Source organism: Ambystoma mexicanum, chromosome 2q, assembly GCF_040938575.1.
Source record: "Ambystoma mexicanum isolate Mex_15411 chromosome 2q, UKY_AmexF1_1, whole genome shotgun sequence".
NCBI classification, from domain to species: Eukaryota; Metazoa; Chordata; class Amphibia; order Caudata; family Ambystomatidae; genus Ambystoma; species Ambystoma mexicanum.
Genome location: NC_090924.1, coordinates 1168128386 through 1168153206, shown reverse-complemented (window position 1 = coordinate 1168153206; position 24821 = coordinate 1168128386). Strand labels below are relative to the sequence as shown.

At 44.7% G+C, this 24821-nt stretch overlaps 1 protein-coding gene across 1 annotated transcript in view; it reads right to left on the bottom strand.

Annotated features, from left to right (window-relative positions):
• LOC138570021 (pyruvate dehydrogenase (acetyl-transferring) kinase isozyme 2, mitochondrial-like) overlaps positions 1-24821 on the bottom strand; it is a 70929-nt gene that overhangs the window by 6733 nt on the left and 39375 nt on the right. Inside the window, exons 6-10 of the mRNA XM_069648553.1 lie at positions 15040-15117; positions 14345-14421; positions 13273-13371; positions 10427-10537; positions 8987-9100 (exon numbers count right to left, since the gene is read on the bottom strand). Coding sequence (XP_069504654.1) covers positions 8987-9100; positions 10427-10537; positions 13273-13371; positions 14345-14421; positions 15040-15117 — 479 coding nt within the window. The remainder of the gene's footprint in view (positions 1-8986; positions 9101-10426; positions 10538-13272; positions 13372-14344; positions 14422-15039; positions 15118-24821) is intronic.

Below are 24821 nucleotides of genomic sequence, written 5' to 3'. Positions count from 1 at the left end.
CCATTGGGTTAGTGGGACCAACTAACCCCAAGACAAACTTTGCTGGAAGACCTTCCCCAACTGGCTTTACTTCTTTCCTGCTGCTGGAACCGAGTGCCAGGGGTCGAGAAATCTGTAGTCGAGTGCAACATCTTTAAGCCAGATCGGAGCTCCAGGAAGATCTTGAGGACGCTCCCGAAGTAAGACAACCCAAGCTCGAGTCACCTCACCAGAGTGCTGGACTCAAGGAGTGTAGGAAGCCCATTCAGTGTCCAATATCCGCAGTGGTGCTTTTTGCTGATAGCTGAAACCGCAAGGTGCCGCTGAATTGAAAAGAGCCCATAGCCGCTGACGACCTCAGAACTGCAGTGCAGAGGTTCTTCAGGCGTCCTCCCTATTGTCCCCATGACCGAGGCCCAGGAACACAGGATCTGCAAGTCTGCAACCAGGACAGAAGCCAGCTGGATCCTCTTCTTCTAACCTAAGGTACTATGCTGACTCAGGGGTACTTACCTCTTTGTACCTTGCTTGTCTCAGTTGTGATTTGCAGTAGCTGCCTTTCTAGAGTTATTCTAGCTCTACCTTTACACAAGTGTAACAGCTTTTGGCCCAACAGTGATTTTCTACAGCAAACTCTCTAACTTTGTGCAAGACATTTTTGCTATCTAAGAAGTGCCTCAGCTCCATAGACTTTTCTCCAATTGACTTTGGCTGTCCTGACTCCCTGCAGACTCTTCTAGTCCACTGACTTTGATTCTAACTGACGCACATAGGTGATGTATTGGTTTTTAACTAATATTGCTAGGAAAGGGTTTTATCTAGACTTCATTGGGAGATTTGAAAAGTGTTCACATGTTCTGAGAACCTGTAAACCGTTTTCCCTCCTTAACCTTTCCTTTTTGACCAACCTCAGAATTTACAAAGTACAAAAGTGATAGATAAATGCCATTACTGTCCTAGTTAGTGAAGTCATCTGAGGGTGTAGGAAGTGTGTATGAAGCATCTCTCTAAAGAGTATCTACTTGCTTTGCCTTGATTCTGAGAACGTATTCTGAAGTGTATTGTTATTGTTGCACATTGCCCTTTTTAAAGAATGCTTATTTAAAACTGACTGTTAAATACATAAATAAATAAATATTTTACTAGAAAACCTTGAGTGTAAGTGTTATTTGGATACTTGTCATTGTAGATTTCGATACTACAGCTCTGAGATAAGTCTGGCTGCCCAGTCACACTACCAACTTGTGTGATAAAGACCTATACCAATAGGTGGGTTACCTACTGCCAAGAGGACAAGGGTGGTGTAGTCTCCCACAGGGTTACTACTTCAATTCTTGCCTAACAGGAGGGAGACCAGTCTTGAACTTGTGAAAGTAAAACTTTGACAAAGTAAAGGAACATTTGTGTTTTGCTTGCTGCATCGGGCCATCTGCATTAAGAGACGGTCATTGTGAGAGAGACTTTGACAGAATGCCCTGATGCTATGTGATGAACTGTTACCTCGTGGCCAAGAAGCTAGAGTGTGTGTGAAGCCTGCACATGTCGCCTTGCCTCGTGCTGAAAACATGGGGAAGGGAAGCCAACTGCTCAATTATACTGACATATCATTTCTTGAACACGTTTCTTTTACATACATTGCTATCCCACACCATTTTGTATTTAGAAGTAAGGATTGGCAATAGATTTACTATTATAGGCATTTTTATTTTGACAGACTCCACTAAGACTGCGTTATTATTATTATTTGATGGTCATAGCTTGCTCCCATCCTTAGATGTAGGTTTAGATAGGCGTTTTACCAAACCATTTAAGTTCAATAAACACCCTTGAACTGTGATCACTTGTGTCTGTCTTCATTGTTTGATACAACGCCTTCCATTAGCAAGCACAATGAACAGTACCCTTGAATTGAATTCAACGTCTGAGAAGCCAAGAATTTTCTACGACCATTATTGATGGAACTGAGGCAACAATTAACAAGTCTAACTCAATTAACTTTGCATTTTGATCATTTTGTACACCACTTTATTAAGAAACTACAGTTTACAGATTACTACACCAAGATGTTACTATCTGTATGGTGGGGTTTGATGTCACCCAGAAAGCATTTCTCAAATACGATACAGAAAGTCAAAAAAGCATTGATGCAACTCGGATATTTTGCAACCAAAAATTACCTGGTGAGGATGTTATACTGGTTGAAATATGCAAACTGTTTAGTTCTGTCCTACAAGACTATCTTTATCATGGGGTTGGTGTGCCGCCAGGGATCTCTGCCTGAATGCCAGCAAGATGGAGAGCCTCCTCATGGGCACACCTTCACCCTCACCCTCCTTTCGTGTCACTCTCTGGCCGGCCTCCCTTGGCCCTCCTCCTACCCTCTCCTGCGTGGCCAAACACCTCAGGGTAATCTTTGACTCCATACTTTCTTTCTTTGCTCACATCTCTGATGTCTCAAAAAAGTCAAACTTGCTACTTCACCTCCTCAGAGGTACTCTGCCTTTCTTCGCCTTCCCCGAGAAGCTCGCTGTCTATCGAGCCCTGGTTCTCTCAAGGTTGGACTATTGCAACAGCCTCTTTCTAAATCTACCTGCTTCTACTCTCTGCCATTTGCAACTTATCCAGAACAGGACTGCAAGACCTGTCCTTGGCCTCAAACCCTGGGATCGTATCTCCCCAATCCTGAAATCTCTTCACTGGCTCCCATTGGATGCAAGGATTACATTCAAGACCGTTTGCATTGTCCACAAGGCTTTCTGAGGCCTGGGTCCAAAATACCTTCAGCTGTCCGTTTGTAAATAACCTCGCTCCCGAGTGCTTCGCTCCTCCACCTCTAACTCCCTCAGGGTCAGTTGTTTTTCTAAGAAACAAGCTGAGAGTAGATCTCTGTCTTCGGCCGGGGCCTCTCTCTGGAACAGCCTGCCACTCTGAAACTTGAGGAGAATCATCTCCGGTTCCGGTAGCACCCAAAGATCTTCCTTCTTCCTTCTCTCCTCCTCTGCCCTGTTGTTCTGTTCTGTCTCGGCATCGTGCACCTGTTCTCCTTCTGTTCTTTAGGGCCCAGGTACCTGCTCACCGTGCCACCCAACCGCACTGCCTCTTGGCAATCCCATGCACTGGGGTCCGTATCTGTAACCCTACAGACCCCCCCTTTATTTTCTTTTTTTCTGCACTTATTCAGATACACCCTGTATGTTGCCTTATTCCTAGCACTTGCCACTTGCTGGCTGCACTACCACTGTTTGTTGATTTTTGTTATTAATTTATTGATTTATTTATTCATGTTTTATTTACTTATTCTTATTTTTGCTCAGCACTTTCCACCTCTACCCCCCTTCCTTTTACTTACCCCTCTCCCTCTCCCATGCACTTGCACGTTCTCAATGTCACTGGGCCTAGTAAGAGCATTGTTTTTGTTCTCCCTTGTTCCCCTCCCTTGCCTCTTCACGCTCTGAAACACTTGTATGCGAGCATTTTTTCACCAACTGTTTCTTTCTTGTCCTTTCTTGGTCGTTCCCCTACTCTTCAGGGTGGGAAATTCCTTTGTGCAGGTTTTGTCTTTGGCAAGCTCGCCCAGGCTACAGAGTGTCTGAGATGGCAGAAAGCACCCAGGGTATGGTGGCCCGTAAAAGAGGGGTCCCGCTTCAGCACAGGATAGGGCAGAATGGGCTCTGTTGCAGGACAAAAGGGGCCAGGGAGCACGGCGTTAGTGAGGCAGAATGAGGACATGCGGGAAGAGGGAGGTGTGAACGTCCGGCAAAGCTGTGTATAAAGTGAAAGCAGGTGTTATAACAGCCATACATTTAATGAGAGGTGTTGTTTTTTTTCCTTGTGAGTTTGTGTGCGCACCGGGCAGGTGTGCATGCAGGAGGGGAGAGAAGAATGGCATGTCCCTGCAGAGACAGGGAACGCCGGTAAAGAAGCCTTTGTTTGGGCTTATTAGAGGCTCGGAGTCGGCAACAAGCGGCTGGATTACAAGAACGGAGCAACCCGATTGCACATCAGGAGACGAGGAGCTAGGAATAAACAGCAGCCAAGCTGTAGCACAACAGACTGTCAGAAACAGTAAAAGTTGCACAGCAGGGATTTCACAGACGCGCAGATCGCTGCCACTGTGGGATTTGGTAAACAGCCATTTAGTATAATACTTCTGGGTGCAAGACTTTCTTTTAAATCGTGTGTATTGTACAGGTTCTTTGTACTTTCCTACAGCCCTCTCTCCCTCCTAAGATAAGCCTGGTTGCTCTGTCTATGCTCCCAAATAGTCAGGTGGTTCAGCCTTATACTGAGAGTGGAGTTTAGCACTCTTTCACTTGTATGGTTTTGTGAAGCCCTTTGTTGTCCTAACACTAGTCAATGCCTCAATTTTCCTAAATCGTACAAAGATGCCTGAAATAAGTGCAGGGTTGTTCCACAGTGACATTACATATTTTATGAATGAATCACCAAAACGAAATGTTGGCATGCTTCTTTTAGGAACTGCCATAAGAATGTATCAAAGACCTTTTACAGCATCCAAGGCAACGGCTTCATGTTTCTATATTTTCTTTGCTTGTCATATTACATGGCAGAATAGTCGGGTATTCTCACTTAATGGTGTGAAGAACGTTTTTTAGAAATAAACAGTTGTAACAACAGTTTTTATACTGGAATACCATAGTTTCATATATAGGTGTATTGAAATAAAACGGTTTATCTATAGATACCTTATTGGGCATTGTTGAGTACAGAAATGCCAACTTGCCTCTATTTATTTAGATGCTGACAAGGTATTAGAGTAAAATGGCAATATTTGTTGGCAATCATGGTCAGATTTGCTTCCACATTTACATACATTGCATGGATTTCATCATTCTATCAGAATCAGCTTGAATGAGTTTGCAACAAGGGCATCAGGACAGAGCGCTATAAAATTAATGGGGCATTGGGCACGGTTGTCCTTTATTGCCAGGTGCTTTTGCACTCTACACTGTGCACTTTAATATTTAAATCATAAAGTATTCAAATGAAACCATTTTATTTATTACAGAATAGGACTACATTTGCTGATCATGCCTATGATACAGCAATCTTGATTTTTGGACCCCAATTGAGTATTCAGGTTAGAGACAAAAGCAATCAAATTTAGAGAAATATAAACATAATTATTATAATTATTCTTTTGTAACGCACTTAATACCAGAGATTGGTTTCGAAACGCGGGATAGGGATTCAAACCTGTGTTGTGTTGTATTGCATTGCCTTGCTTCCAAGACAAACGCATTACCCCTGATCTATCCGCCCTTACCTCATAGAAGATACCAACTACATCCACACTATCAGGCACATTTTTGAAAGGATAGTTTAAGTTAGAATAGATTTTGTCAAAATAATTATTCTTCCGAATTAAGTGTTTAGAGCTTTACCAGTCTACACACCACGAGGGACTGTCCAGGATTTCCATGGGGCAGGGCAGTTTTTCGAGAACAATAATCCTACTTGCTGCGGGCACTTAAGACTACCTTTGGAAGGCCAAAACACTAGATTTAAGAAAATATTTTGAACAAGGGAAGTGTACTTCTTGGAAAGGTGTGTGATGCATCCTGACAGAGTTCTAGGAACATCACTTTTCCATTAATAGTCTATCATAAATGACACTTCCTTCCCCTTCCCCTACCTCAAATTCTACACCGTAACTCCCTTCACCTACCCCCTCCACTACCCTTCCCCCGTCCTCTCCCCCCCCCTGTAAATAGTTCTACTTATTGTTCTAATGACCTGTTCATGTTTGTAAATATGCTTCTCTCACTTTTGTACCTGTTGTTATATTGTAAAGCGCTTTGACTTAAAGCGCTATATAAATTCAATAAACAAACATAAATATAATATTAGTTTATTTGGCAAAATAAGCAACATGTTAGGGCTACCAATGGAGAAAGTAGATGAAGCATTCCCCCATCTTTCTTCCCTTGGTATTTGTGGTGTGAAATGGCTAAAAGACTGATCAGTATAATGGGCATGAATTCTGAAAATAGTGGAATACTGAATATGCACAGGATCTCTTAAATTCAGACATTTATTTTTCTGAATCAGTTTCAAGATACTGTTAGTCTGCATGCACAGGTGGCATGAAGGTACAGAGGGATTTACATTTCAAAACTGTCTAGCTGGACACACCAATTGTGGAATTCTTCATTCCAGGAAACATTTACTGATTCGGCTATTGGACCCTGGGTGAAAAGCCCATTGTTGTACCTTGAGGAATATTGGTTCAACATTTCTAATTTCTATCTATTTGCGCTCTAACTGCAAGCTATACAAATTCATCGATACTGCCTTACGATAAAGACCATATTAATTCATATAGTTTGGTCATTTTCAGGACTTCAGCAACACTTTAGATCCTTCTTGGATCCAACTTTGTCTTTGCTTTCACCTTACATTTATATCCCTTGTTTGGCCTAGATGACTTTTAAACTAGTTACTGATGTTGCTCTAGCCAGGTAGGAATACCATCGCTCCCTTCACCTATATCCTTCCCTCTTGATCTTCTAACTCCCTCGACCAAGGATCGCTACATTGGGGTCCTCTTAATTCATCACTACCATTGCTTCTGCTGCTCATATTAACCTACTCAGCATCCAGAAAATGCATCAATTTCTTACTTACCATGAAAGCTAATCTCTGCCCTTGTGCTAGGCAAATTTGAATAATGCTCATGCCTACGCCTTGGCTTTCCCCTCTACTTTTTCCTCCCTCTAGACAATGTTCTCAACTTGGTTCCCAGCACTCTCTACAACCTTCTCAGATCCTCCCTACTTCCATTTACCAGCAGCATGCTTTTTGGCTCCTCATGCACAACTTCTTCCTTTTCAAGTTTCTTTTCCTAATCTACAAAGCTAGCAATGGTTTTGTTCCTCAGTAGCTGGCTGACGGTTTCTCTGTCTACTCACTGTCCCTTTCCCTCTGTTCCTCCTCTGCACTCACCCTCACTTTCTCAAGCTCCCCTGGTGCCCCCTCCTGCTTCCACTCTTTCACCCTACTTGCCCCACTCCAATGGAACCTGCTGCCCTTTACAATCAAAACCAGGCTGGCTGTGGATCTCTGCAAAGCTCACCTACTTGCCAAAGAGGGAGCTTCCCCTGCCCTCACTGCCATCATCCCTACCTGAACCCACTCTAGTGCTGTGAAATAGTTTAACCGTGTAGATTTGTACAGTACGTCTCTTAAGTTTGAAGCACTTGGCGCCCTAGGTTAATGTTATATTTGCAAATCCCCTGTTTCTGTTATATTTTTGTTTTGTCCATGGTCCCACCCTCACAAACTGGCTCTTAGGTAAGATTTTCATATTATGATAAAGCTTCCTGACCTGGGACTACCCCAGAACTCGTTGCCTGGACTTGGTGATTAGTTTCCCTTATCCCGAGGTGGGTGGGAATATTTTTCCCCCTCTCACCTAATCTTTTACTCTTTTTATGGGTGACCTTTCTATGTCCCTCCATAGTGTATGTATGGAATTATTGTTCCCTTTAACTTTTGGGCTTTATTATTTCACTATGGGAGCACAAAGCATGTAAAATGCAGTGGTGCTTGGTTACCCCTTTGGCTTTCCTTTGTAATTTCTCTTCTTACCTCTTGGGTGAACTAAAAACAAGTGCACCCTAGTTAAACTCCCACAGCCCTCTTAGAGGCCCTCACTTTGCTCGGGCCTACCTTGGCTCAGGCTGGAGAGCCGTTACCGGCCATGGCTGCCCCCACTGTGGGGCTGAAAGCCATATTCTCTGACTTGGCAGCTCTGTACTCTGCACTGCTTTCTGCTGCTGGCTTAGGAATTGACCCTAATATAGAGATGGTATTGCACAGGATCACTTAAGTGGCAGAACAAATCATGTGATCTGTGCTGTGGGGGCCTACTCTGTGACTGTTATGCTCTGCAGTCCAAACACTTTGGAGCAGGTCTTCAAATAGGCCAGCCACCATCTTGATGGATTTTATTACAGAATGTTTTCCGCAGGGATGGGCTGAAGCTGCGGTTCTCTTTCCCTGCCTGACGCTGATAGGTATGCCCTCCATGGGCACTTATACACAATAGGCCAGAGTAGGTGCTGGTTGTTTCTTCTGAGTGCTGGAAAGGATGCAAAACTGTCGCTTCTCCATGCGGTCTGATTTGAGTGTTTCTCCCTCTGATTTCACTAAATAGAATGGGTTAATGGAACTCACAGTTGTGAGGGAGGCACAGGGTTCTTAGTAATGTGGAAAAGAAGTGCTCTTGCTGCATGGATGAGGCCTACCTTTCCTTCTGCCACTCAGGAGAGGGGTGAGAGTTACCTATGGCTGTCCTTTATGGAGGGCGGGGGCGGGGGGTGTAAGGCACATCATTGGGGTGATTAGGCACTTACATAGCCTTCTTGTCACTGGATCCATTACTGTACGTCTCTAGGCCGGTCCAGGTTTTACATCTGTTGAAAAGTGAGATTATGGGAGATGTAATATTTTTCAGGATGATGTGTTGTTGTGGTCTGGATAGCCTCGACTTGAGTTATGTTCTCTAGCATCCCTCCTTGGCCCAGGACCATGCTATGGCTTCTTCGTAGTGCTCCTCCTTCCAGATCAGAAGTTAGCTCCTCCAGATACATTACAGGTTTTACCTTTGACACCATGGGGAATTCTGAATAGTTTGTCCCTGAATCATGAGTTTCTAAAAAGAGTGTCACATGGCCTGGAAATATAGCTTTCCGGGTTATAGTTGGCCTCAAAGGCTTGGGATTAGATGCCCGGTCCCATGTGCCTATGACCACACGGTCACTTTGTCAAGATACAAAGATGAGTGTGTGTTGCATGTCCAACAGTAAGGTGATACCCAGCTGGAAAAAGATGCAGCATTCTACGCAAGGGAAAAAATCACATGTCATCACTATGCATTACCGGTAAGATATCTTATGCAGATACCCAGCTAGCCATTCCTTATTTGACAGAACACTGATGAATACAAAAATCATGTGCTCGATTATTGTTAAGATAAATGTACCTTTAAGTAGATTACAGCATCCGTTCCATACCCTTCCATTGAGTACAACTGCAAATCTCCCTGGAAGTACTTGGCATACAGGCGGGAAATTGGAAGTCCATAGCCGAAGCCAGCCTAGAAAACAAGGAGACTATTTGAGTATATGCAGCATTACCGATTTCTACTCTACACAAATTTTGGCATATTAAAAATGTAAGGAAATTGAAAGACTGACATCAAAAGCTATAAAACGCAAGCTAAATAAAGCTCTCCAAAATCAATACTTCACCAGACAACGTATTAACTTGTACCATCCAGCACACTACCCCTAGACGCCTCTATCACTCTTCCTCAACAGAGTGCTTAACATATGAGGGCTGCACCACCGCCAAGCACCTTGCTAGCTGCCCCTGTTTCTCACGCTACTGTCACTCTCCAACCTTTCCAGGATAACAGACGGTGGAAGAAGCAGAACAGGGAAAAGGGGTGAGTGGTTGAAGTAAATGGGGGAAAAGATGTACTGTGATGCAGATTGCTATCATGGTGCCGGGCAGCCCTAAGGCCAATAAAGGTGCAAGGAGGGAACAGCAGAAGGAAAGGCGGAGTATTAGAGAGGGAGAAGCATGGACTACTTTCCATTGACCCAGATATTACAGAAATAATAAAAGCAACACTAGTCACAATATGCAACAATGAATCAAGCTGCCCGGTGGCAGATCTGAAATGTTCTGCCAGCAAGGCCTTTCAATTCACACTGTACTCTCGTACGTGTACCTTTGCCTTTCCTTTTATAAATATATAACTACAAGCCAAGTACTACAATGCACGGTGAAATCAGAAATAAAAAGTCAGCCCGGATTCAAACTAATTAAAACCAAAGGAGTCAATGACAGGAATGGTCTGCATCTAACAGACTGACCTCATTAAACATTAGCAAGCAGACTGATAACGCTATGCGTTCTTTATATAGCACTTGCGGATATTGGTTTTGCTTCACAGCACTGTAAACAACAAACGTTCATATGACCTAACTCATTGGCATTCCAAAACAGCAGACTTGCGAGGAAGAAAGGCAGATTCTATCACAATGATATAAACCTGAGATACGCTGGTTGCACACATATCTTTGCAGTAGTTACAATGGACAACTGAGCTATCTTATCAGCTATTCATACATGTGTGCTAACAGTTTCAGATTTATATACATTTTAATACTGTATTCACAAAAGCCAGATTGGCACTACTGGAAAGAAGTGCTCCAGTGCATTTTAAGTAACATGTGTTAAATACCTCCTATGAGTACCTTCATTACTCTCAGTCACTGTCCCCTCTGCTGACAACGTCAACCAAGCTGAAATGTGCTACTACTGTAACGTGAAGTAATGTCACCACGGAAATAAACTGCACCCACCAATCCTTTCACACAACCCTTGATCACATGACCTTCTTTCTATTTCTTACCAAGGGGGCATTTCGAGAATTATCCATCATTGGTCTTGGTGCTGTGGAATACATGTAGCTGAACAAGCGCTCGATTTTCCTCAGGGGAACGCCGCCTCCATTGTCTGAAATCTGGAAAAGGGCAGTTTGTGGTTCAGAATACAGAATGGCTATTGTATGTGCTTGACAACCACGGATTCAAATGTTCAGCTCTATTTCACTTTTGCAACGTCTAGGGCCTTCTATGGAACATATATTTTGGCGAAAATGCACGTTTGAAACATTAATTATGCTCACCACATGTAAACCAGCACTTTGCGTTGTGATTGCGTCGCCCACAATGATTAATTGTTAAAAAAACACACAGTTTGACTCGATTGAATATTTACTATGAAAGGTGAATTTGAAAGGTGTAAGAAGAGGGATGAGATTTTTAGTGGGTTGGTTAGTGGTGGCTCTCCATCGTACCTCCTCCGCTTCGGCCACCTGTGGTGAACGTCCCTGCTAGTGTGGTGCGCCGAAATATATTCTGTGTAGGGTTGTGGGTTGGCTGCAGGGCTATTTAGTGGAGATGCCTCCTCTGCCCCCCGGCCCCTTAACCCTGTGACCTGGATAATGGATTTCTACACCGCTTGGGCCCCTGGTATATCCCAGAGTGTTGTTGTCATCTCCTTCCTGGGCCCCTAGAGGGGCGTGTAGAGGGGGACCTCTTCCCTATGCCCTTGAGCTACCTGGTCCCTGTGTTTTTTCTGCTCGGTTGCCATTCTTTCCCCTTCAACTCTTATCCTCTCTGTGGTTCAACATAGGATGTTCCCATCTCTCTCGTTAACCTCTGTTAAGGCCCTCTCCACCTCCCTGCACTTGTCGTGGTACGTTTTAGTCCTCCATCATGCAACATGTGTGTTCATTTCGAGGTGTGTGGGTGTTGCTCATTCGTTTTCGTCCAGTTCTGAGTTTAGGAGTTTTAGATGGTCCTTCATGTTTCGTATTTCTCTCAGGAGGGAGTTGCAAAATTTTGCGGCTAGGCAAGAAAATGCTGATCCGCCACGTGTTTTCCTTATGTACGGTTTAGGTTCAAGGCGTATGCCGTTGCTGGATTTGAGTGTTCTGGTCGACTGATAAATGATGATTTTCTTTTGTGGGAATTCTGCTCCTTAGCCGTGGATTGATCTGTGCGTTATGCACATTGTTTTGAATGTTAATCGTTTTTTGACTGCCATCCAGCGTAGCATCTTTATCGCAGGAGTGATGTGGTCTCTTCGTGAAAGTTTAATGAGGAGTCTGGCTGCTGTGTTCTGTATACGTTGCAGTTTCTTCAGTATATAATCCGGCATTCCGATGTATAAGCTGTTGCCGTAGTCTATCCTGACATGATGAGGGAAATGATGGTTAGTGTTTTGTGCGTAGAGGAGAGGAATGGTAGGATTTTTTTCACTGTTTTTTTCACTGTGTGTAGGTGGAAGAAGCATTTCTTGATTATTGGGTTTACTTGCAGTTCTAGTGTGAGCTCGTTGGCCATTAGGATTCTGAGGTTTTTGACTATTTTTGATGGCGAGGGTGCAGTTCCTTGTGTATTGATCGCTTTCCTGTTTTTTTAATATGATCATGATCTCTGTCTTGCCCGGGTTGAGGCTGTCTGTGTTAATCCAATCGTAGAGTTCTTTCAGACACTCTATCGGCGTTGGGTTCTCTTCTTGTACATCTTCAAATTTGTAGATGATTTGGGTGTCATCTGCGCAGTTGTAGCAGGTGAGGCTGTGCCTTTTGATGAGGTTGATTAGTGAGGTAAGTAGATCTTGAATAGGACTAGGGATAGGGAGGATCCTTGAGGTACTCCACCAGTGGTGTCCCGCGGTGATGATTTGAATGGTTTCCTCCATACTGTTTCTGTTCTTTCAGAAAGGAACAATTTAATCCAGAGCAGAGCTGTATTGGTGATCCCTATTTCTTCCAGTCTTTTGATTAGGATGTTGTGGTTGACTCTGTCGAATGCTACGGAGAGGTCAAGTAGTATCAGTGCAGAATTTGTGTTGGAGTCTGTGTTGGTCTTTAGGTCATCCCAGATAGAGAGAAGTGCTGTCGCCGTCCCTCTCATAGGTCTGACGCCGACTTGTGCCTGGTCCAGTAGTTGGTGCATTTCTACGTGTTCCAGTGTTTGTTCGTAGACTATATGATAGGGCTTCACAAATTCCAAAACACATTGAAATGTGAACATAGCTTAGCGGTGGTTATGTGGCTGTGGCCAAGGATGAGGCAGCATCCTGACCATCCTGCTAAAGTTAGAGGAGAGCAGTGGACAGGGCTGTGACAAACAAATTACGAAACAGGGCAGAGGTTTACTGGTGGGAAATCACGGCATATAAGCAGCAATGCTTCTGGAACATTCAAGTTGGTGGGACCATTACTACCCACTTTACAGTACCAAGGCACACATGGCAGAAGAGAGGGGTACCCCTCAAGTTTCCATAAGGCCAGGGGAGCACACTGGGATTGTCCCAGGCAGTCCCAAGGTGGTGGACCACCCCCCTGTGCCCCACCAGGCCGAGATATTTCCCACAATGAGAAAGACAGTACCTGGTCAGTGGAAGTAATCCCACCTGGCAAATCCCCATTCATTAAGAGGCAGAGAATTGGCAAGATTTTCAATAAACTGTATAATCAAGGTCATATATGTGCATTAGGCTGCCTGTTCACTAAGGATTACATGAAATAATGCCAAACATTCCTCGAACAGCTGATTGGTGCAGAATGGAAAAGTATGCAAGATTGTGGGACGTTCCTAAGAAGACATGTAAATCTTGCTCCAAGAGTGTGGGTTTTAGCCTCTACCTTTTTCAATTGTGGTCAAAGGAAATACTGCTAGTTACCTTGATTGTCAAGTCTTCTTTTCCTAAGACAATATTCACTTCAATTGGCGGTAGGGAAGGGCTGTCTTCATAACTTTCTACAGTCGCTCTCATTGAATTCTGAGGAAAGGAATCAAAAATATACAATGATTGTCTGTGTCAGAGGCAACATATGTCTCTTACAAACTTGTTTTCTATGAGCCTCTAAATCCGGCGCTGCAGACTGCCACCACATCCGTGTTCTTCTCCGCAGCCTACTAGATCATGCACATTTTCTGGGACACTATGTAAAAAGGCACTATATTCCCGGCCGTTTGTGGATTCCTGGGACGTTTACAGCCCCAGGCCAGAAAATACTGCTTGATCACTGCGTGGACGCAGGAGCGTATGGCGGTTAAAAGTAATAGCAGCTGCAGTGCAAACATGGTGGCCGTCATGACCATGGATGGAATTGGATTCAACTGGATTCCGACCTCTGCGTCCACACCAAAATAAGTTACTAGTGGACACAATGTTGCTTTTCCCTCCTAGAGAGTGAAAATGCATAGAGCGTATTTCCTGATCCAAATAACACCAAAAGAACACAAGAGAAAACATGCATAGAGTGTGTCGCTGCACGTTTTCACCAATGTGTACCATTTTAAATAGACATTAAAATGAGCCTGCACCGTTTGCAAAAATGAGTTTCAATATTTCCAGTGAGGGGAAGGCAGGCAGTGTTAGACACAACTGTCCAATTTTCTTTTCTTCGTCGCTGCTGCCCCCACCACTGCCTTTAGAAACACGCAAAGCATTGTGTAACATGTTTTAAACAACAGTACCTAAAGATTAACTGTAATACAACCAAAGGTCTGTAAACCTAAATTAATCTTTGAAGGAGGCTTGCTGAAGTCTGGCAGGTGGGAAATAGTCATATCCAACAGTGAACCCTGCATATGCAGCCGAACTAAAAGTACAAATGCAAAGGCCTGGAAAATAAGGCAGCAAAAGAGACAGCCTGCAGATCTGAATAAAAGAATGTCTGCCTCAAGAAGAACACGCCTGACACAGGATCAAACATAGAAGCCTGCGGGAATAACTCAAGGCCACATACCTTAAAGAGCTCAAAAAGCATATGGTAGAGATGCGATGGGACGTAAACTATGTGAATGGGCAGCCCAGGTGCTTTCCCTAAAAGAGAAAAAGAATGTTTTGTTATGCAACGGACACTTCGCAAAGTGTTGGTCTTAAGAAACCTCATCTCTTTTACACATTGGGCCTCATTATAATTGTGGAGGTGACGGTATGAACGGTGCCGGCACCGCCACCGTTCATACCGTCCTGCCATATTACGAGTTCTGCTTGCGGGTTTCTGACAGCCCACCAGGTCTTACATGGCGGGATTTGTGCGACACCCGCGAGCAGAACTCGTGATTGCGCCGGCACCGTTATCAACGGTGCCGGTGCATCCATGCTCCCCTCCCCCATTGTGCCCTATCGGGCAGAATGGGGATTGGGAGCCCGGCAATACCGACACCCGTGAATGGGCAATTACCGGCCCATTCATCTCGTAATGGGCCGGTTATTGCCCAATCGCAGGTGGTGGGGCCGGAAGCGAGCATACCGCCAGGCTCGTAATGAGGCCCTTACAATTGCTCATATTTGTGAAGTATGTTTACACATTTAAAAATAAAATGAAGGTTTATGTTTGGGGCAAATGATCATCAAAGCTGGGTGAAGTGCCCCACTCTGTGCCAATGTCTGACTTGTGTATATATGGTGTGACTGCTGCTCCTAGGTCCTTCTTACCATTTGTCTGCTTGATCCTCAGGTCCGGGGACGCCAAGTAATACTGGTCGCAGAGCATCTTGGAATTTTCAAAAGCATCTGCAACGCATTGGAAATAAGAGTATTATGAAAAACAAATCCCAGGACACATAAGCTTTAAACTTTACAAATAATAAAGTGGCCAACTGCCCAGCCTCGGCAGATCTGGCCTTTTGATTCTGGCCCAAGTGAGGCTTAGAAGGCACACTGCCAGTGCTTCGGTACATGCTGGGCGGCCACCAATGAACTCCCTGCGACGCTGTATGGCAGGGGCGTTGCTCGGGGGGGGGGGGACTAAGGGGGCTGTAGCCCCTGATCTTTTGGTTGTAGCCCCGGATAGAATCTCAGGAGCTACAGCCAAAAGACCAGCTAGCCCCCAGTCCCGACAGCTCCGACATCAGCGTAGCCCCGGGTCTTTTCCAGATTTAGCAACTCCCCTGCTGTATGGCCTCCCAACTATGGCAGTGTCAAAGGCTGCTGCCTCCAAAGAAGAGGCTTATCCTAGTGTCGAAACATTGCCATGGTCGCAGGTAGGGGATGTGTTCATTAAGTGAGTCGGGAGTGCCAATATTTTATTTCAATGTTAACAAAGTCCCTAGTCCTGCCACCTCGCTCAGGTGTTTTCCTTTTTGCCCCTGTGAGGATTAAAAAGCACTATGGCAACGCCTTGGGGTTTATGGGCTTCACACATAGATATTAGAAGTGATTCTGTACAGTTTCAGTGAAGTGGCCATTCACAACTACCTGAACGGACCTGGACATCCAACTATTCTACCTACGCCCCACGGATATCCACAGTGCCACTGCTTAACCTCTGTAATCCGGAAAAACACCAATCAGAAGCGATGTCAAATAAATGATGCAAGGTAAAGCAGACAAAATACTAAATGAAATCAACTAGCCCCAGTGTCATCGCGAAAATCCTAAACTTGTCCATTAAATACACAATACGTGACAGTTCATCACAGAGATGTGTGTTAAAATCTTGGGGAACCCATGACAAAAACCTGTATCAAAAAGAATCACTAGAGAGGAAAAAGGTCCACATTAATGTTTGTCAATTTCCTTTGAGAACAGGGACTTTTAAAGAAGTGGCTATTATTTGTAACTGTGCAGGGAAGAGCAGGTCCAGAACTAAGGTACGAGCTTAATTCCCACCATCACATATAAGCGTAATGGTTCTCATTTTGAGACATGCCAAAAGTGTAATATTAAAGCGGTTGATCGGTTAAAAGGCCTACGATCACACGCCATTCTATGGGGGTTGTCTCTTTTAACAAAAGAGATGGCTGAACCTTACTTGCATAGTGAACTAAAAACACTTCTAGCATGGAACATGCCAATGGATATCTTAAGGTCAGTCTAGGTTTGAGGCACAGCAGCACTAATGGATGATAGAGACAAAAGGCAGTCAATAGAGCACAGATCATCAAGTGCTGGAAAGCCTTATAGGTCCTTTCTGACAGGCAAGAAGATGGACATGACAACACATACTGTAGAGTGAACAACACTCAGCAATTTCTACTGTCCTCTGTCTTCACAACCATTTAGATTTTAGTACACCAATGGCATCCTTGGTATATGTTTTAACTAAATTACTGAATTACATGCAACGAGGAAAGGGTGAGCAGACCTTCAATACTGAACTCCCTATATGTTCAAGAGTCTATAAAATGCTGCTGGGCCGGACACACAGATATTTTCCAAGTCACCTTCCTACAATAGCACATGCTATGCAAACGTGGAACGTCATTGTCTATCGCTAGGGTCCATTTTCTGTCTCAATAATAATAACACAACATCATTCATGGTTATGTTGCCTACATCTGACTTTTAGCTCAAAGAACAGAGCAATGAAACAAAGCATACAGTCTCCCAGGATGTATTCGCTATTGCGGCACACGGCCATGGAACTCTTTCAAACATGGATTCCAACTGCGCCGCTGTTCTGTGCATGCCCACACCTTCATCAGAAGAGACCATGTGCCATCCTAGTTAACCACCATGAAAGAAGGAGAGTTAATCCACTATATGCTTCTGTGGTTAGCTACTGACTGCCACCTTTTCAGGCCCCATTGCTAATGTACTGAGAGAGGTATTCTTCTATGGTTGGGATTACTACTGTCTGGGCGCTTATTGCAGAGCTCTTCAAAGCTGCATCCAGCTCTTTTTCCTGTACTTTTTGCAAGTGCAAATGTCTTGATAGGAACACCAAGACTGTTGCTTAGCCTGTCCAATACGTAACTTGCATATATCCTTGCTCTCTGTGCTTTCCATTATATGCAGGAGTGTGGACTTATGGAAGATAAAGAAAAAATCGTTTTCTGCATGACAGACACTTTCACACGGACCCCCCCCCCACCCTCTACACTGTAGGGATGCATACTCTATAATTAAGAAACGCCGGAACCTTTAGGGGTAGAGATGTTGTGCAACAGCACTTATTAAAGCACATGCTGGGAAAGGATGTGGACATAGCCAATACCTCTTTTTGGTGGCTTGCTCTTTTTAAAGTGTCCTGAGTCAGGCTATGATGAGCAACAGACTCCAGTGAGCTGACTTATAAAGGATATGCGACAATAGAATAACTATTGATAGGGGGTGGGGGGTAACAGCTTGTTCTGATAAAGGGTCCTCAAATTCCCCGTGGTGACTTTTTGGTGGGATGCGCAGTGGACTGTTCAATTACGCAAGATTCCTACATCATGGGATTAAATCATATCGTTCATTCATTAAGCATTATGGCCCAACACGGCAGGAAATTCCAGGGTTATGAGCTAGCTCAACTACGGATTTGAGCCGAAGGCAAGGATGCATAAGGAGGGCTTTCGGCTCATACCCCCTTTGTTACACCGTGGCTAGCGGCTATAACGCTATTAGCACTTGTGCCCCAGGGCAGGGTACTAGACTTTGTCCTTCACATTATGAACTTGCATACTGCATGAAGAAGAAAAGAAAAGTTTGGTGCAGCCCAATGCACAAAAGGGAGCCTTGAACGTCCCGCTTTGCCTTGGAGGCTTCCGGGAACACAAAGGGAAGAGCAGGTAAGTGGGGCAGCAGGGGGACATGGTGGTTGGGAGAAAGAGGAGGACAGGGGCTGGGGTGCTCCGCAGTGGAGACATGTGGTGTAAGGACCCACGCCAACAATGGCATTCTGGCAGAGAGCAACCTTGTGGGGGGAGCCGCCTTAAGATGGCGGCATTCCACAATGTCACACTTATGTAGCACGATTTCGACATAGATCTGAAAATAATGAGGTACATAGAGAAAAAAATTATAAGAAGGCCGCTGAGAAATGCATGCTCAGTAGCTGTGTGGGCAGAGTCCATTTATATTTCTTTCGTGGCCATCAGCACTGTGAGCGACACAAAGGACTTATGGATTCTGTGGGGGCAAACATGACAGCTGTGGACAAGAAGGAGCAGAGATTACATGGCAAGTACAGGGACTTGGTGGGGAAAGCAGGCAGAATGGGAGGCACCTGAAGTGGCGGGTAACAACCTGACAGCCAACAGGATCCACGGCCAAACCAGCGATTGTCTAGAAGCCGTGGATCATGACTGGCCATAAGGACCACAGGATTCCACTCAGAGGCATATAAATAAAACATGAATGTAAGATGGCTCTTAAATAATCAAAAAGATACGCTCACAGACCTTACGTTTAGACATATTGTTGATTGGGAGGTCAATGTAAAAGGCATTATAGAGAAAAAAAAGAAACGTACACGTCTGCAAATAAAAGCTTCTTTGTATTGCACTCCATCAGAGCTATGTGCTTTAGACGTGTGCAATTAAGAAAAGAGCACACCACTGAATAATGACTAAAGGAACACAGAATAAATGAGAGGGCTTTGCTTAGTCTCCTGCAAAATGTCTGGTGCACTTGTAAAATGTAGGCTTTATTTCTGTCAGCAAAAATGTCTGACGTGGGGAAAGGAAATAAGGGCCATTGGACCTGATTTACAAAGAGTTTTTCAACGGGATTTCCCCACTGAAAACCTCTTTTGTGATTCGCGGCTATTGGGGCTTCTAACTGCTTTAGTGTTTTGAGTTTGGGCTAATGGGTGTCACTTGTGACACTTTATAATAGCCCAAACTATTGCATTCAAATATTGAATCTTGTGTACATAGCGAAGAGGGCTTTGGGCAAGGGGTACACAAGAATGCCATTAGAGGGACACATAGTGTATTAAGTGTTGTTTGGTTATTGATCCCTCCCATTCCCTGACCCTAGCCTTGCTAATCCCTATGGCTAATACCACCCATTCTTGCCCATCTCAGAACTCTTTGAGCTCTGAGCTCTTCCATGCTGGTGGCCATGTTTGATAAAGTTCACCCATGCACACTACATGGTAACTACTGTGCAGCCAGTTACATAGTTGTGTATTTCCAGTATTGGATATAATAATAATGAGGATTATCTCACAGAAGCAGAATTCTGCTGTGTATTCCTAATATTCTTTGCACCAAAGGGCACAATCATTTTCCAAAAGTCACATGCCAACTTTAAATAATCTTTCTGAAGCCCTGTTTTGTGGCAGCTCATACCATTACTAATGGACGCCATCTTTTAAGTACGCTAAGGCCCTATTTGGCAGCAGCAGTAGGAGCCGAGCACAGTCCGAAGTGCCTGCCCGCTGCTCGCCCCGGCAGTCTCCCAAAACTTATATAAAGCTGGACGGGGCACTCTGGCAATTCAATCCACTTCTTTTTATGTGGCTATACTTCCGGGGTTCAACTGCAAGCTGAGCCCATTACAAGCCAGTGTCATTACCACTGCGCTGTTTGGAAGGTGTTGGACTGCCTTTGTTGCATTTAATAGACAGCTTGTCACATAAAGCCTCATTACGGCCTTTATGTGGCAAAGCAACCCAGCAGCTACCAGATAGCACAGTGCTGTGCTATGTGGTAGTAGGTGCTGGATTTCTTTTGTTTCATTTAATAGCCTGCTTGCCACATAAAGCCCGTAACAGGACTTTGTGTGTGACAAGCAGTTTATTGGATAAAACAAATAATTTCTTCCACTTACCGAATAGCACAGTACACCGTGACACTGTCTGGTTACCAGAAGGTCTCTGGTTTGGATCCTGAGCACTGGAAAATAAAGAAATATATATTTTCTTGTTTGCGTGTTCTGTGGTCCATAAGGATCATCCGCACACTACGCCGCCACTTGCACACCTCAAGGAGCGCACATGGTAAATGGGAATTCCTTGGGTCACGGCAGTGGGTTGGATGTGGATGCAGTGCAAAATGTGGATTTCCATTATAATGCAATTTCATGTACGCCGGCTCCTGTGATACTTTTATCTTTGTCGATTATACACATACCCTAAGGCCGCACTGTGGGCCTCATTCCGACCCAGGCGGTAAGGGGTTTACGGCAGCGTAAACAGCGCCGACCCTTACCGCCTGATTCCGAGGTCCCTTAGCGCCATGGAGGTTTTAACACCTGCAGGTGTTAAAATCCATGGCGATAAGGGACCTTGATGTTAATTACGCCACCGTAATTTACGGTGGCGTAATTAACGCCTTCCCCACTCCCATTATGCCCTATGGGGCAAAAATGGGAATGGGGAAGGGTAAATGGGGATTGGGGACTTACCGCCCCGCCAACCTCGGAATGGGGCGGTAAGTCCGCCAACCACCATGGCGTAAACGTAGTTTACGCCATGGTGGTAAAGGTACGACCCAGGCGGTAACTTACCGCCTGGGTCGGAATGAGGCCCTATGTCTAGAGTTCAGTGCTGATACTACCCTTCAGTATAATATTCTCCTGGGCAGGCTGATATGCCACTGACTGTCCGCCATTTTCCCAAAAATAAATTACCACTGTCAGAGCACCCTGAGATGTTCCTGCGTCTAGTTCCTCTTCTTATCCATCATCCCGCATTGCAATCAGAAATTCATCCTGTTTTGATATGTGTACCCACTTTGGTTCTGCCTCGCGCCTCACTCTAATTGCTCTTCCAAAACATTTTCGAGTGACAGCTATACCTTGACTGCAGCACTTCTAGCCAACAATCATTTAATGAAAGCAGGACCGTTTAATGGCCGTTCAGATTGTCTTCCATTGCAGCATCTCTGTTCATGTAATGTCTCAGGTTGTTTCCGAGGCTACTGTAAGTGTACATATAAACAGTGACACTTGTCTGTCACTGTCATCTCACATCTAATTGTCCTTCTACCACTTTCATATATGCCCCATGTGCCCCGCTCACATTAAAGGCCAATTACCATGAGACTCCGGTTTACCAGGAAGCACACAGGTATGGTCCTAATCTGAAGCCCCAAGTTAAGGCCGGCCCTTTAACAGAGGAAAAATAGACATGCTAAAACAAAAATTGGGATGTTGCATTACCATATCACGAAATGTTTTTTGCGTGTGCATATGTATGATACATTAGATGTCTAGTATCCTTGGAAATTCGTAATAGCTTCCTGTTCGATGCCTTGGATGGATGACTACTCTAACAAAAAAGCATCATGCTTTAATTTAACCTATGAATGATGACAGGAGCCTCAGCCAATGTTGAGCTAGCACCAGACAACTGCAGAGTGTGGTGATAGCTGGCACCAAACAATGGCGGGTCAGAATCGCAGCAAGGTCAATAGGCAGATGCCCTGGCGCATAAGGTTGAAAAATGGGCACTCATCTCCAGAAGACATTAGAAGTGGGAGGGTGCTCTGCAGGTGGGTGGTTAAGAATATAACATTGTGGCCAAAGCGTGAGAGCGGGAAAGGGTTATGTTCACAGGGATACGATTGAGTGTGTGACTAGTGCCACCATAACGATTCTGGGTCACCTTCCAACTTAGTTCTATTCAGTGCATGGGAATCTTGCCATGATAATGTGTAACGTCGGAGGTGAACCGTGGAGGGAAAAGGGGTGCCAGGAAGTGATCGATGACATAAACGCAGACAAGGAAGGAATGCTATGCCGATAGCTTCCTTAATCCAATAGCGCATTTGGATGATGGAGAATCCAGCCACTTTGCTGCGAGTGAGGATGAAGAAGATTCTGGAGAAGATAGAAGCAGACAGGCAGCGCGTTGCCGTGGCCTTTCATGAGGCAAGCGTTGATGCCACAGGAGACTGTGCTTTGTGGGGCACGCTGGCCATTCATATATGGGTGTTAGCCTCTGAGGCAAGCCCACCTGGGAAGGGGATATGGATCATCAGTTGCAGTAGGAGCTGTGTTACCCAGCCCCTGAAAACTATGGCTACAGTCATCACAAGCACCAGGTTTGCAAACCCTCCCACTCTATGGTACATTTTCACAACCCACCTAGCATGGTAGCTGTGGGATGGTGGCCAGATGTACATAGCCCTATTTGTACATTAATGTCCCTGTCACCAGTGTATTAAAACGAGTTACCCTGCTCCCTGTGTGGTCACATCATGGAATACCGGACCTCCCTTCTCCACTCCCCTGTATGCAGTGTGGCCTAGGCAGCCCAATCTCTTCTGTGATGTGACTGGTCGTCCCATACACTCACCAAAGCTGCTATTCCACCCCCTCTACCAGTGCTTTATGCTCTGGGTAGCCTGGACCTAGTTGAGATGCCAGTCCTGGGTACAAGATCCAAAAAGCCTTGCATCAGCTGCGCATATTAGGTCCTTCACACAGCTGCAACTCTTCCCCTCCCAAGGCATATCAGGACCTGTGTAGCCTCATCTTTGTAGGGCCATGCATGTGCATGATGTACAATCACCGCACTGCACAGACAGCCTGGTTCCTCTGACACTATTTCTGGCAATCCATCAGCCGTATCTCCAAAGATTGCCCACCATGGTGAATCAGGGCACAGATAAACATATCTCATAGGATCAATGCTGGTGCAGGCCACACTATTGGCCCTTTATGTTTGGCCTCCTTCGGGGAGTGGCAGAAATGACCATAATGACAATGAAAAACATCTTTTTAAGGGCTGCTTAGTAAGCGGGAAGGGCATGCTATGCCCCTTAATGCGCCCTCAGGAACCAAATTATCTAGATACTAGCTAAATGCCTGGAAATCTTCAGCAGGACATCTCTCTCTGGGGTTAGCCGTGCTGGAAATGGCATAGTTGAAATCTAACAGCAGAGGCGGGCCTGTAGGACAGAGTTACCTTTATTCCTAATCATGTTTCAGGAGAAACGTTCTTGCAAGCAGGAAGTGGGACCTGATAGTATCTGGAGAAGGGGCAGTGTTCGAAGTGAAGCTTGAAGGCCTCATCAAAGCAGATCCCCTGGGTTGGAGCTAGTTGAGGTTCCTGATGAAGGATTGGCATCCTTAGCACAGCTCAGAAGCTTTCCCATGAGACATTTTTTCATAGCACATCATTTCCTTCCAGCCATCAGCTGGTTCAGAGGACAAACCAACAAGATGCACCACACTAGGTTTTTCTTCACAATCTCTCATTTTCAGCTCCTATATTTTGGATTTGATACAGGAATGCATTTTTATTACTGTGGAGTTTTTGTCCCTAGATTGTATTGCTGTGTTTGTGCACTTACATTATGAAATAAGGCTTAATTTAGAATGTGTTCTAAGGCCCTGATATATTTTGAACATCTTACCATTACTGTATACAATAAACTCAAGGTCCCTGAATAATTAAAAATGTATCTTCCTCTAGCAGGGAAAACTCAGGGGAAATATGCAGATATGGTAAAATGCTGGCTGCATTATTTCAATGTATTTATTTATTTGCATTCTTAAAGCTCTCACACAGCCCGGGGGCATCGAGGCGCTGTTCCAGAAATATGTCTTAGTTGCGTATTGATAACCCTCGTAATACCCAGAGGTTTCTAAGCGCTGACCCGGGGATCGAATCTGTGTTGCTTCGTGTCGTCTTGTTTCCAAGGCGAGCACGTTGCCGCTGGGCTATCCTCCCGGGATCATTCAATGAATCTGCCTGTTGTTTTTTCTAATTTATTTACAATTCATTTCCATCACTTTATGGAGGCCAAATGGATTAGGTAGCGTAGTGGATAATACTGCTGCTGTATCATTTACAATAATGCACAGAGGGGTCAGTTTTGACCATTCTGTGCGTTACATTGCACAGGCGCTGTGACAGTGGGCATATGAGATGGTCACTTTTTCATATCCTCCAGGGGTCTCCCTGCTTACATTTTTACATTATGCGCTGGAGGAGATAGACCATCCCTCCACCCTTCACACAAGGAAAACGTTTTTTACAGGTTGTGATGTTCGAATTTGTACCCTGCCATTTTGGTATACGGTAAAAATGGTAAGACTTGTTTGGAGGCATTTCAATCAGAATGAATACCCCACGAGGTAAATAACTCATGACTTTGAAATGGGATAGAGGCAGAAACAAGCAGTAGTTGAAATACCTAATTTTTACTATGGGCTATTATGCACCACCGATAAGCAGAAACTATTGCATTAGAGTACACATAGAGAGAAATGGCATATCAGGGACACAAACCTTGTAGGTGTTGGTTGGTTCTTTGGCCACCATAGACTGACCATAGCCATGCTTATCCCTATGGCCATTCCCACGTAGTTCCTGCCCCTGCCCGCCCAAAACACCCCCTCATGAGAACTCTTTGAGCCAGCTTAATCAAGCCTTACCATCAGACTGTGCACTCGAAGTGCCTGCCAGTGTTTGATCAAAGCAGTCTTTTGACGGGGACTTAATTGGAGTTGTGAATTTGCTCTCGGTGTAATACACATTTCTCAGCCAGGTCTGCCTTCAGCCACTAGATTTATAGGCACTGAGTGTCCTTCGCTGAAGTCCAGTTAAAAAC